Raw genomic sequence first — 15,080 nt, 5'->3', positions numbered from 1 at the left:
CCTAAGATTTTTCTTGCAAAGAAGGCAATGAACCAGTTATGTTTAGGCTCAATTAATGTAGACATGCACTTGACCCTGTGCTACCTACTTTCTCACTTTCAGTAGCATATTCACACTTGGATCAATTCTTGGTAAATAACCCTTCACTGACTTGAATAATTTATCTGCCACCATGCACAAAAATTATCTCATCTTAGAACACTCCAAATTCAACCAAGCACATCATGAAATGCTTTCCTCACCTGATACTGAACTTTGTGAAGGAGACAGTCAGTCTATTTAATGTGTGTTCATGTGTACACAGGTATATCTGAGAATGATGTAAATATTAAAGTTTCAGAACATTAACAGAATTGTTTATTTCATCTATAACTACTTCAGGCACTGAAGAATCAAGGGTTCCTAACACTAAAGCACCACAAATCAGTCTGATTTTTAGCATATTTTTAAAGAAAAATGTACTCATCTGACCTATCTCTTTTGGTTCAAATTGCATTTCTGAAACCAATACCTGTTCTTCTAAGATATTTCTATATCATCAGCATTCCATAAGAAAATTTAAAAAATAATTAAGTAAACTGAAATTCTTTCGAGTTGCTTTCCTTTGTTTTTTTTTTCTTCTAAGAGTTTATTTATTTTTTTTTAATTACTGTTGAAACATCAAGAACTACAAGTATGCAGGCAAAAGTTTTTAAAAACTTCCTGAAAGCAGGCAGCCTGGGTGGCTCAGTGGTTTAGTGCTGCCTTCAGCCCAGGGTCTGATCCTGGAGACCTGGGATCGAGTTCCACGTCGGGCTCCCTGAATGGAACCTGCTTCTCCCTCTGCCTGTGTCTGTGCCTCTCTCTCTCTCTCGCTCTCGCTCTCGCTCTCGCTCTTGCTCTCGCTCTCAAATAAATAAATAAAATCTTAAAAAAAAAACTTCCTGAAAGTTTATCAGGATTTGAAAGAATCTTTACTTTAGAAGATCATCTACAACTCACTGCAATAAATGTCAAGATTTGAATCACTTCATCCAAGATGAGTATGAGCCAGGGTTCTCATCTGAAGAAGAGTGTGTGCATTCCTGCTTGTTTTATTTTATTTATTGAACATAATTTTTTGCTTTACCAGAAGATGTAACCTAGTTAAATGCAAGCACTGCTTTCTTACCTCAATGCCTGGCGAGCTAACATTTATTGAGTCCTTATTATGTTCTAGTACTTCTAAATGTGTGACTTGCATTTTTTCACATATTCTTCACAGTAAGCAATAAAATTTTACTTTAATTGTCCATATTTATCAATGAGGAAACTAACATCCAAAGATGAACTAACTCACCTAAAGTCTCATAGATAGGAAGTAAGACAAAATCTTAACCTTCTCTTAGAAAAAAAAAAAAAAGATTAAAATCTTTGTTCCAGATTACATTGGGAAACTGTCTACATTATCCACTCTCTGTAAATCAAATATAGGAAACCCATGTTCATTACCAACATTCCTCTGCATCTTTCTAATTTTAATTTAATTTCAAATATTTTGCCAAAAGAAGATGTCAGGGCCCCAAGCTGCTGCGTGTTTAATAAGAGGATTTGTGATGGATCTTCTAACTGCCATCCATGTTCTGTATAATTAATTAAGCAGATGCAAATGTTACTGTGGATTTGCAGTCAGGTTAAGTCTGAGAACTTTTCACTCTGTCTCTCAAGTAGTACATTCCTATGGCCTCCAGAGGTGGCTAGTGCATGCTTGAGGATTCCTAACTGGAGACAGCTTCTAGGATTATTACTTCTTGGAGGGTCAACCACAAGTTTCATAAAGCAAATTTATGTCCACATTACAACATTTTATAAGCTGAAATGCATGTATCCAGCCCTTTGTGATTTTTACATACCCAGGGAGAAGTAGGCTTAATAATAATACTAATAATATTCTTCAGCAATTCTATTTCTAGCATCTTGATAATGACATTAATTATCAGAGAAAGTTATTCCACATTTTGCAGAATTGTTGTCTCTATATAAAATGTTTTATTAACAGTTCTTCTTCTCATCTGAAATTGAAATTCTTTTCAGTGTCTATGAAAAAATACAGTTGCTCATTGTCTCCTCCTCCTCCTCCTCCTATCCACTCTATCAATTTGTACACATAATAATTTTTATTATCCTTCTGTTACTTCTTTTTTTGGGAAATTTTATGGGGGAAATAAAGGCTGTGGTTTTAAGAACCTGAAAGATTTAATCATTTCCCCCAAATACACGTGTCTGTTTATGACACAGTAGGTAGCTTGCAAGTAGCAAGAATAAATTTGAGTTCTGCTGCTTTTTACTGTACTTACCACGTAATTATTTTAATTATTTCATGATTTATGCAGCATCTACTTCCAAGGAAGATTTAAGGTTTCTAGGGTTACAAAGTGAGTAAGAATGATAAAAAAAAATAACAATAGGGTACAATGCATACAGATGGGAAACAAATAAAAGCTGTTACAAATTTTTGCTACTTCCAATTCAATCAAATTTCCTCAGAATTTCCTAGTGACCCAGGCAAAAAGGGAACCTGAGTGGGATCTGCAACAAACAAGATAAACACAAATATATGTAAAAACACTTTCTAAAATAATCTATTCCTAATAAAAGAGATCTTATTAATTTTTTACTTGACCTAAGAACCATTTCTCTAATATACACAATTTTTAAAAATGAAGAAATTTGGAGGATAATAGTTACTGAAATTTTTCTTAAAGAGTACCAAGTTTTTAAAATAGTTTCTGATACACTTTTGTAGACACTGTCAATTCACATTCTTTGTCAACAAAAAATAGCAGAAATATTTCTCGTGATAAAATATGAATTATAAAGAACAAAACAGGCATTTAATAAAATCACAAACTAAAAATCACCTTAATTCACTGACAATATTTCAAATGAAATATTACAATGTATTTATCATAAATGGCTTGAGATTCTGGAAAGACTATCATCTACCTACCTTAAATAATTTATTACATATGCATATTGTTATGATATATATAATAAACAAAATATATATTGTTTCTTGGGCTTCATTTCCACAAGTGACTGTACTCATTTCAATAAGTAATTGTTATCTTTTATATCCCATATCATCAGGATCAAAAGTCTGTAATTTCAGTAATACAGTATTCAGTACAAACCCACAAAAAACAAAGAAGTTTACCCATCCCATGTGTGATAACTTTGTATGGTATTTCAAAGACACAGAAAAATCCCAAAAGCTAGAGTAGATAAATATATATATTTTTTAATTTTTTACTAAATTCATTCCTTTTACTTCTCTAAATAAATCTGACTAGTAGCTTTTTCTTTTTTTCATTTTCCTTAGTAGTTATAATGAGAGATGTCTCATTTGAAATTTCAGTAATCGTTGTGATTTATTTGCAAGGAAAACAAAATACTTGCATATTTAATAAGTTGTGATAGAGCTATAAACTTTTAAATGGTCAAAGGAAATATTTTTGCAGGGTTTATTGGCTTCATAAATAAATCTCACAAAATAATATCACCTTCCTACTTCCCTGGCCTGTATATAAACATCCTAACTCCTCTTTTAGAGGATGATAAATATTAAGCACAAAATAACAGGATTAGAATGCAGTTTATGTTCTGAAAGCAAACCTAGTAAAGAAAAAAACAACCCACAGCTAAGGAAAACATACATGCTTAGGTCAAATTAATCCAGGATGTCTTCAGGTTTTTGACTTATATGTTAGACATTTGAATGAATATAATTGGCTCCTAAAAATGAACACAAATGGAACCATTATCAAACAGCGATTTAACACACTTTTAAATACAAATGAGGATGCTTCAGCTGGTATCTTCCTCCATCAGAACGCACACTGCTGTAGGTAATGCTGACACCTGATCAAGTGCTCTGTGTTCCCAAGAGCCTGACTGGCCTGGTGGGAGATGGAAGGTTTTTGTCTTTATTGGCCCTGGCTGTCCAATATTCTGGGCCTGGGTCCCAGCCTCAGGCATTCAGAGTTGTGCAGATTCACCCTGGAGCTCCTTGGGAGGGTCTGGATTCAGACCTGCACATTCAGCCTGGCTTCACGTGCTGCCCTGCAAAAAATGTGCTTCCAGGCTGCCAAGTGCTTGCTCCTGTCTTTAGCAGTGGTGCTATTTCTGGTCTGTAGAGATTTTTGTATTAATTTATTATTATTGTTTTTTTATCTTTAGTGTTCCTATATGTTTGTTAATCTAATGTTTTTCCTATTATCTCTCTGTGTTTGAAACAGAAGGGATCACTTTCAGTAAGTACTTAAATCTGTTATTTTAAATGAGAAGTCAATATTCTGATCCTGTAATATAACCTCATAAAACAAACTTATATAGTATAATGATTACTCAGTATTCGCTAGCAAGAAATGGAACTTGCTTTTGCTTCCAATCTTTCTATTTCCTTCTTTCTATTCTTCTTTTCCTTTCTATTCTTTCTGCATAGGTAACACATCCATACAGTTCATAAACTAAAAATAGATTTTCCTTAAAAGTCTGGTAATCTAGGTTGTATCACACATGAGTGTTTTTCACTGTGCATGTCATGAGACTTGTTGCAAGGTGACCCTGCTGAGCCATTGTACTGGGAAAACTCATGTCAGAACCTTTAGGTTATCCAAATATCACGGAGAAGACATTTATAGTTTCCTGCATAAGTTAGAACCGAGTAGATAAACACTTATTTAATTCTTTTGTTTTCCCTAAGGAATATATTATAGACTAAACTGTGTCCTGGTTGTCCTAAGTCCCAATGTGACTATATTTGAAGAGAGAGTCTATAGAAGGTAGTAAAGGTTAAATGAAATCATAAGGTGAGGTCTTTATCAAATAGGACTAATGTCCTTCTAAGAAGACACCAGAGTTCTCTATGACTCTGAGTATGCACAGAGGAAAGGCCAGGTGGACACTCAATCCAGGAAGAGAGTCCAACCAGAAAACAACCTTTGGATCTTGGACTTCTGGCCTCCATCCAGAACTGTGAGAAAACATCCATTGTTGAAGTCACCCAGTCTGTGGTATTCTGTTATGACAGCCTGAGCAGACTAATATAGTATTCATATCCTCCCTTGAGAGCCTTCTTCTCCCTTCTCCAAGAGACTCACCTGGTTGTCTGGGGAGAAGGATTCACTGGCAGCATGGAATGGGCAAAGGGAACTGGCATTCTAACTAATTTTTATTTTATTCATTTATTATCTTTTTGAAATATTTTATTTCTTCATTTGAGCAAGAGAGAGTGAGAAAGAGAGAGACAGCATGAATGAGGGGATGAGCAGAGGGAGAGGGAGAAGCAAACTCCCCTCTGAGAAGGGAGCCCAAAGCAGGGCTCAGTCCTGAGACTTCAGGATTCTGACCTGAGCAAAAGGTAGGTGCTCAACCAACTGAGCCACCCAGGTGCCCCCTAACTGAATTTTAAACAGACTTTCAACACATCTCTTTTTATTCCTATTTTACTCTCACCTGTAGAGACGCTAATTGTAATTCCCAAATTTTTGAAGGATCCATGGTGTAAAGTAGGTGGCCTTCCATTTTTTGCCATTGGGAGATTAAGATTTGGTTTGTGCTTTTAAAAAAGATTTTATTATTATTATTATTATTATTATTATTATTATTATTATTAACAAAGGCAGTTACCACTTGTCCACTTGCTATCCAATTCCCAAAATATTGCTATCATCTCTTTCACTATTCTATTTCTTCTTTGGGATTCACATTTTTTTATTTTTAAAATTCCACTAAGTGTTGTTTAGTGAGAATTCAGAAAAAAAAGAATCCTTAAATGCTTGTGTTCTGGCCTCCATCATTAATTTGAAATCACCTCCCTTTTGAAGCACTAATCCCAAAGGTTGGTTGGTTGGTTTTGTATTTTTTTGTGTTATATGGTTATGTGTCTATATTAATATTACTTTTTGTTTGTTTTTTGGTATCCTCCTGTAATGGGAGTCCCTTAAGGATACCCCATGGGATACAGATGGTGAAGATTTTTACTCAATATTTTACTTCCTCACCCCAAGTCTTGACAGACACACAGCAGAGGTCCAATAATCATTTCTGAATAAACAAGGTAGTCCTCAGGTTTTTAAGTTTGTTAATTGGTATAATTCTTTCTGGATGTAAGTCCTACTGTCCTCACTGTAATTCCACTTTCTCCCAGCTCATACTGATTTTTGTCTTCTGATCACTGAAAAAGATGCAACTGGGACGAAGCAATAAAGATATTTTTAGACTTGCCTATAAAGGGATGAGGTTTGAAAAGGCATTATTAAACTTGGGATTTCCCTAAGTCCTCTAAATATTTCCAAGTAACACCACTCCAGTTGCTTAAATATCATTATTTTTTTTGTTCAATTCCCTAAATATCATTAAAGATTTCAAGGAATGCTCAACATTCAACCCGATTAAATAATTTTTTCAAAATGTTAACACATTTGCCATCTACAACTATCTTGAGTACTACCCAGAGTACATAACTCACTTTAGGAAACACATTATAAAACAAAGAATGACATCAACCATATTATTTCCAACAATTCTTGGCTTAATTTTAAATTAGTCACAGTGGATTAAATTCAAATGAGCCAAAACCTGATTGGTGTTTTAGGTTTTTAGCATGCAAAGGTTAATGTTTATTTTATTATATAATGAAGTGTTAGAAAATTCATTTAGGTAGATTTTTATGAAATTAGTTTAATTATAAATAAATTCAATGTGTGTGTTTTTTAATGGGGAGTAAATATTAGTCTTAAAACATACATGGAAACATAATTAAATATTTTATTTTTGTACCAAATACCCAATTATGCTCTCTATAGCCTTCAAGTCTCAATTAACGGTATGCTCACTCTTCACTGTTATGGGTTAAAATAGAAAACCAGGATGTTCTTCAATAAGACTTTGACTTTATAATCTACTTTTATATCTAAATGATAATGCCTTCATGATTCTTTGGGAAAAATCCATTTTGTACTTACCTACAATGTCATTCATTAGACCTAAAATAGTCTCATCTCCTGTAATCCAAGGACGTTTTCCTACTTCATGACCATAGACTCCCCTGAAATTGAAAAGGGACATAAACACTATTATGTTTGTGTGTGTATCTGTGTGTGTGTAAATTTTCATGTATCAGCATTAGCAACTGGACATTTGTAAATGAGTTTTGTAATATTTTAGTAATTTCATTGAAGTGAGAGAGCTAGGTTCTTGTCTCACAGAGTCAAAGGATGAATCTTGAGGACAAAGAAGAGTGAGTTTAAAGTGAGAGAAATTTATGAAGCAGGGGTACAGAAAATTATGAAGCAGGGGTACAGCCCTCAGGAGTGAGAAAGGTCCCAACAGGGTTACCACTGAGGGCTTTTGGGGTTGGTCTTTTGGAAGAAACTTAAATCTTTTTGACTTCTCTATTGGCAGCACCATTGATCAAGGACTAGTGATAACATCTTTAATACCTTACTTCTTTTTAGGGTTTGGTTATTTTCTGTTGACCAGAGGAGACTGTCATAAATAAGATTTCCCCCTTGGACACCTAGAGTGTTTCCTTATCTCTGGCTTCCTTACATTTCTGCATTTGGAGGATTTCTGTGAGCCTGATCAGATAGCCCCTTCTCCTTCCTACCTATGCCTGTCCCTTACTCATTCCTCCCCGCGGAATAGTAACCCTAACTGCCCTTAGGGAATGGGATGATAATCTGTCTGGCAGCTTCCTGCTAAAATGGAGCAGTGGGCTTTGTGGCAGTTAGAATCTATCCAGAGGTCAGTCCAAGGCCACACGATATCCCTCTGGGGGTCATGATGAACAGCAAATGGTGCATGCATCAGCACATGCAAAAGAATAAATATAAAACAAGTCTTAGGCCAAAAATTATTAACATATCTCTTAGATAAGATCCCCAATGACCAATTCTGTCAAATAGATCAGTGAATATCCAGATCCTATTTGATCAAAAATGTCCCCTGTTAATTGGGACACCTTGTGGGAGTTAACTGTAACGTTAAAACAGCACGTGTGAGGAAACTCCTCACACCCTAAATGGAATAGCAATAATAGTCAATAGTGGTGCAGTTCGTGAGATGTCCTTCTCTGACTTCACTTAATTCTTGGTTGAATGTATCTAGTGCCTGGGAAGTCTCATTTAGAGTCCTGCTCAGCAACCATACTGTTTTGCTTATTTTATGTTGCAGTCCTATCATAAGTCTTGGATGTCCCATAGTGAGGCCCTTTTTTACCAGGAGGGCTGTTGTATGCTTGGCTAAAGCCTTTGTTTGCAATTTTATCTCAGTGGAGGTGGCTTCTAGAATAAATATTGAATTTGCGACAAACAGGATTAGTCAGGGCTAGAATAGGGGACCACAGAATCAGGCTCACAGAAATCCCAAAAATTCTGAGGTATAAGGAAACTAGAGATAAGGGAACAAGCCAGACCACCCTGCCCTAAGTGTGGGCAGGGAGGGCATCTTTTTTATGACAGTAATCTGTGACCAACAAAGAATAATCAGACCCCAAAGAGAAGTGAGCCATTAAAGATGTTATCACGAGTCCTTACTCAATGGTGGTATCAATAGATAATGTTAAAAGGATTTGGGTTCCCTGATTAGGTTTTCAATAAAAGACCAACACTACAAGCCCTCAGTAGCAACCCTGTCAGGACCCCTCTCACTCCTGAGAGCTTTCTCTGTATATTTACTTAATAAACTTCTATCCCTTTACTCACTCTCCTGTGTCCGCAAGATTCATTATTTGACTCTGTGAGACAAGAACCAAGCTCTCCCGTATCAATATGACTAAGAGATAAAACAATCAAGAAGCCCTCTTTGTGGGATGCCTGGATGGTTCAGTAGTTGAGCATCTGCCTTTGGCTCAAAGGGTGACCCAGGGGTCCCGGGATCAAGTCCCACATAGGGCTCCTAGCATGGAGCCTGCTTCTCCTTCTGCCTGTGTCTGCTCTCTCTCTCTCTCTCTCTCTCTCTCTCTCTCTCATGAATAAATAAATAAAATCTTAAAGAAGCCTTCTTTGTTTGGGGTCCAGCCTTAACAATATCCTAATTATAAGGAATCACTCACAAGTGGGAGAAAACTTGTCTCAAGAGATAAAGGCATCCCTAAGTGCATCATCCCATTCAATTATAAAGAAAGTGTGGCCATCCATTATCTCCATAAGACCATAGTCAACCCCATACAGTGGGGTATGCTGTGGCTTTAAAGGAACAATTTTGTCATCCAGCCACGCAGAATTGGTCAAGGTTCTAGTTGAGGAATTAATCCCATTTTCTAGTTGTTTGTTTACACATGAGCTATTGTGGCAATTTCTCTGAAGTTGATCTCAAGTCTAGCTTAGGCAAACAACATTTAAAGACAATCAGAACTAGAATTACACATCTGCAAATGTGTGTTATTGAGACAATTTTTCTTCCTAAAATCACCCATATTTTATTTTTTTTTAAGATTTTATTTATTTATTCATGAGACACAGAGAGGCAGAGACATAGGTAGAGGGAGGAGAAGCAGGCTCCGTTCATGGAGCCCGATGAGGGAATCCAGGGTCACGCCCTGAGCCAAAGGCAGACGCTCAACTGCTGAGCCACCCAGGTGTCCCAAATCATGTGTATTTCATTTTATTTTTTTAAGATTAAATAAATAAATAAATAAATAAATAAATAAATAAATAAATAAATAAATCTTTATTTATTTATTCATTCATGAGAGACACAGAGAGAGACACAGAGACACAGGCAGAGGAAAAAGCAGGCTCCATGCAGGGGGCCTGACACGGGACTCGATCCTGGGTCTCCAGGATCAGGCCCTGGACTGAAGGCAGTGCCAAACCACTGAGCCACCCGGGCTGCCCTCAAATCACCTGTATTTTAAATCCAAATAGCCAACTCAAGACTAATTTGTTTGCAAAAACAATCCAATTTTGACAAACGTGGCCTAATTATTTACATAAGCTCAGCAAGGATAATGATTATCATACAGACCTTTTAAAATCTGCTTTGCTGGAACTTTTTATAAAGAATTTTTAGGTTGAACTTTTAGTAGCCTCTCCACACCAAGCCAAGTACTTGCCATCAGATGAGCCTGTAATACCTGTAGATGTGGGCAGATTTCTCTTGATGAAGTCTGTAATATAGTTCCTGCACTTGACATTCTTTACTCATCTAGTAAGGCTGCTGGGAACTCTGTAAGCAAGGTATCAGACCACCCTTTCCAAGGGGCTTTATGGCTCCAAGTTTCATAAAGTTAACCTTGGTTAACTCTGCTCATATCTGAGTCTATGCATGTCTCTCACATATGACATTATAGTCAAAGTCTTGGTAAAATAACCAATGTTTCCAATAGTGTCTTGTTTCAAGGAGAACAGATTCTTTCTTTTAGATTTTATTTATTTTTTAGCGAGAGAAGCCTTCTCACTAAAGAGAGGGAGGGAGCACAAGCAGAGGGAACTGCAGGCAGAGGGAGAGGGCTGAGCAAGGAGCCCAATGTGGGACTGGATCCCAAGGTCCTGGGATCCTGATCAGAGGTGAAGGCAGATGCTTAACCAACTGAGCCACTCAGGTGCCCAGGAAAATAGATTCTTATTGAGCTTATGCAAGTGACTATGATTGCCATGGAAGGAAGAACACTTACTAAGACCTTTTGAATTTCAGAGGGTCAGGTAGAGAGAAAAGTTAAATGCTCAGTTTGTTCACAAATGAATACTTTATCACATCTCGGTATGTCACGGGTATCTTAAGAGAAAGTTTCCTGAATCTGAGAGAGCAAACATTAGAGAACCAGCAGAGTTTCAAACGAGAGTCACAAAACTATAAAATGAGTCTTTTTAGTTCAATTAATCCCACAGTGCTATACTGGTTTAATTTGACTGCAACTTTAGGAAGTTCTTACCCATTTCAGTTTTGATCTTAAAGATCTCAAAAATCTGCATTTGTCCTAAAGTCCTTTTTATGAACCTCCTTGAAGATGAAACTCATTTTGCAAGACAATAAGAACACTTATAAGTGACAAAAAACTCAGAAGTGGACATTTCTGTTAATGACCTGATGAGATGACAATTTACAATATAGCTGACAGGAAATCAGGTTATTTCTGTGGCATGTAACACTTCAATGATCAAAATATCAAGTGATGACATTGTATTAAAACTGAAACTTCAGGAATTGCATATCATCTAGAATAATTACAGCATTTACACAAATGTAAGTTATCATTTGTTTACCAGTGCCTCCAGAGTAACTTAACAAATCAAATAAAAAGGCCTAATGAGTCAAAGAGACTTCATTTACAATTTAAATCTTGAGAATTTTGTTAAAACCTTAGAAAGGTTTAAAGCACTTGCCTAGATAGAATTACAGATCATTACAAAACTTTACCTGTTTAACCAAAGTGACAATAAGAGATTCCAAAGGCAAAAAGATAGGCTTACGTAGTTGTTGGCAAAATTTAGCTCCTTTAACACTGAGAAGTTTTAACTACGTGATCAAAGACCTGATAAAGACAAAACATACAAACTAGTTCTCTGAGCAGACAACAGAGAAAGTGCCTTTGTTTACATTTTCTTATCAAGAGCAGACCAACAACCCAAAACAACTTGTCTTTTGAACAGAAAGAAAAGCATAATTCCAATCTTATATCCATGTACTTTGAAAATCCCTTAATTTAAACTTAGTCCATTCTGACCACATGTAAAATTCCTTTCCAAAGATTTCCCTACCACAAACCTTCTGCAGCTGAGTAAGGAACAAATGGGGCTAGGAGAGAAATAGATATGGGGCTATGGGATCAGGCTCACAGAAATCCCCAAAATACTGAGGTGTAAGGAAACCAGAGATAAGAGAACAAATCAGACCACACCCCACTGCCCTAGGTGTAGGCAGGGAAGGTGTCCTTTTGATGATAGCCACCTGTGACCAACAAAGAATAACCAGACCCTAAGAAGAAGTAAGCCATTAAAGATTTGAGTAAGGACTGGTGATAACATTAAGACATCACAAGAATGATAAGGTCACAAGCTCCCTGGTCAGTTCTAAATAAGACTGTTGTGGAGGCCCACATTGGAACCCTATTAGGACCCTCAAGCTCCTGAGAGACTTTTCTGTATTCTCACTTAATAAAACTCCATCGTTTTATTCACTCTATTTCATCCGCAAGATTCATTCTTCGACTCCATGAGACAAGAACCTGGCTCTCCTGGTTCACAGCTTTCCTTTACATTAAGATGCTGTCCCAAGCTATCTCTCCAAACAACCAGTCTTGTTTAGGGCAAAATTATTATTTTTTTTGCCTTTAACAAAAATGTATTTCAATTTCTTGGATTTTTCTTGCATATATGTTGCTTCCCTTATTTTATCAGTCTTAATTACATTTAGCAGAATTTCAACTCTTAGAAAACTTAGTCTCCCGGGAAGACTAAGTAGTAATCAGTTGTGAATTGTCACACCAGAATTCTTTAGATGGCAAATTTATGAGTAAGTACAGAACATGTTAACCAACAGATTTACATATCCTTAGTTTCTCTGCAATAACTCAAAAAGCACAAACCTAAATCCAGTAATCAATGCTGTAGCACTTTAACCTATTTGGAAAAGACCTAGATGTCCAATGAATTGAATCCTACTTACCATCCAAGCAAGACTTTAAAGTTTCAGTTTAATGAAGACTTTGAAAGCTATCTTAACAATTACTCATGAAATCTTTGAGACAATCATCATTTTGAAACATCTTTTTGCTAACAAATTACAGTGGAGATCACCCGAGCTTATTTGATCTTTAGCAAACCTCGATAGAATTAATGTTTCATATTTAACGCTGATAACTTTAAAGACATTAAACCACCAAATTTAACTTAGTTTAAATATCGAATTATGTTCCACCTGGGTCCACTGTTAGAAGTGAATCAGTTTGTTCCCCATTGTCAGTTTTTACCTGACACACTGGTGGGGAAATCTGAAGTGACTGGTGTATGGAGACTGCACCCGAGGTGGCGGTGGCATAGAAGCAGGAGGAGGGGAGGGGGGATAGAAGAGGCAAAGTGCAGCCAGACAGAGAAAAACATTCCTGGTTCTAACACTCATCCACTGCAAAGACCATGTTTTTCCACCAACAAGTGGAATTAGGCAGTCCTCAGAGAAGACAGGGAACTTTCCAGAAATTAAGGGAGTTTCAACAGCTGCTAGGGAATATTTCTTGAAGTCCCCATTCTGCTATAGACTAACCATAGTTGGGATCCAATTATAGCCATTAACATGGGAAATGAATGAGGGAGAAGCCCTCACCCCTCACCTTGTCCATTACGAAGAACAAAGACAGGTTGAGAAAATCAGCATCCCCCTTGCTAGGCACGCCTGTGTTTCTTCCAGGGCCCTGGGTTTATTCAGAAGAGGCCTCATTATCATCCAGTTTGTCAGGAGAGAGTTTACCAGCCAGACATGTTTGGGGAAACACCTTCTGTAAGAGGCCTCTAGGTCTGGGTCCTGATTTAGAGACCCCAAAGCCTGGATGGACATAAGGTACTTCCGTCTGCCCTGTTTCCTGCAGAAGAGATCCAACTGGTAAATCTCACTGAGCCATGCAGTGTCACAGGAGATCAGTCCTTTTCTAAATTTTGTAATCCAAATTGTTTCCAGAGGGTTAAAAGGCATCCCAAGGAAGAGTTTTTGGGAACTGAAAAAGAGACCTCGCTTTGCCATGAAGGTCATATTCTTATTTTACCTTGCCTTGATGAACCCGCCATGTTTAACCCATGGAAAACACCAGAAAAGTTTTACACGGGGAAATTATCCAATTTTGCGGTACCCAATCCAGGAATCCTCACAGAGAATGGTTTGTTTCTCATTTCACAATCCTGGTAGGAGTCAGTTGCCCCATACCTACTACAGAGAGGTGACTATGCAGGTGTCCCTGCATCTCACTCCCCTGTGAATCAAGGCACCTCCTGATTTCCCTTCCTAAGGTGAAAGAGTGGCCTAACATCTTGGGTTGAGGAGGGATTGGGCTGGGGGAGTAGCTACTCTTACTCGTCATCACCCTGACCCTCCTTGTCTGTTGGATTTTCCAAAAAATCTGGGGGTGTGTGACCTCCACCCCCCCGCCCAAGGCTGGTCTCTATCCTTTTATGCATGTAGGAGACCCCTAGGTCACTAATGGTAACCAAAGGGCAGGTTCAGGGGCTGTGCACTCCCCAGATGAACCTTAAAAGAAGCAGGAAATCTTTCCAATGACTTCATTCTTCAGAGCTCTCTTTTTTTTTAATAAATTAATTTTTATTGGTGTTCAATTAACCAACATACAGAATAACACCCAGTGCTCATCCCGTCAAGTGTCCCCCTCAGTGCCCGTCACCCATTCACCCCCACCCCCCGCCCTCCTCCCCCTCCACCACCCCTAGTTCGTTTCCCAGAGTTAGGAGTCTTTATGTTCTGTCTCCCTTTCTGATATTTCCCACTCATTTCTTCTCCCTTCCCTTATATTCCCTTTCACTAAACTCAAAATGGATGAAAGATCTAAATGTGAGACGAGATTCCATCAAAATCCTAGAGGAGAACACAGGCAACACCCTTTTTGAACTCAGCCACAGTAACTTCTTGCAAGATACATCCATTAAGGCAAAAGAAACAAAAGCAAAAATGAACTATTGGGACTTCATCAAGATAAGAAGCTTTTGCACAGCAAAGGATACAGTCAACAGAACTCAAAGACAACCTACAGAATGGGAGAAGATATTTGCAAATAACATACCAGATAAAGGGCTAGTTTCCAAAATCTATAAAGAACTTATTAAACTCAACAGCAAAGAAACAAACAATCCAATCATGAAATGGGCAAAGGACATGAAGGGAAATATCACAGAGGAAGACATAGACATGGCCAACATGCACATGAGAAAATGCTCTGCATCACTTGCTATCAGGGAAATACAAATCAGAGCTCTCTTGATTTGAGCTCTCATCGTTTGGTCCTGTAAATTCGCTCACATTCCTAGCCCTGATCAGTCCAAACAATTATTAGCAAATTGCAATTATGCTTCCTTGCCTTACCCCTGGGCTTTTTTCTGTCCATATACCTACACTCC

The 15,080-nt window shown here is 37.4% G+C and overlaps 1 protein-coding gene across 2 annotated transcripts in view; it reads right to left on the bottom strand.

Annotated features, from left to right (window-relative positions):
- Positions 1 to 15,080, bottom strand: part of LOC129495399 (kynureninase) — a 113,841-nt gene that overhangs the window by 66,658 nt on the left and 32,103 nt on the right. For both annotated transcript variants that reach the window (XM_055302859.1, XM_055302858.1), the window contains exon 4: positions 6,987 to 7,069. In XM_055302859.1, coding sequence (XP_055158834.1) covers positions 6,987 to 7,069 — 83 coding nt within the window. The remainder of the gene's footprint in view (positions 1 to 6,986; positions 7,070 to 15,080) is intronic.

This window comes from Nyctereutes procyonoides, unplaced genomic scaffold (assembly GCF_905146905.1).
Source record: "Nyctereutes procyonoides isolate TBG_1078 unplaced genomic scaffold, NYPRO_anot_genome, whole genome shotgun sequence".
Classification (NCBI taxonomy): Eukaryota; Metazoa; Chordata; class Mammalia; order Carnivora; family Canidae; genus Nyctereutes; species Nyctereutes procyonoides.
The sequence above is the reverse complement of the archived record's forward strand: the minus strand, read 5'-3'. Positions and strand labels throughout refer to the sequence as shown.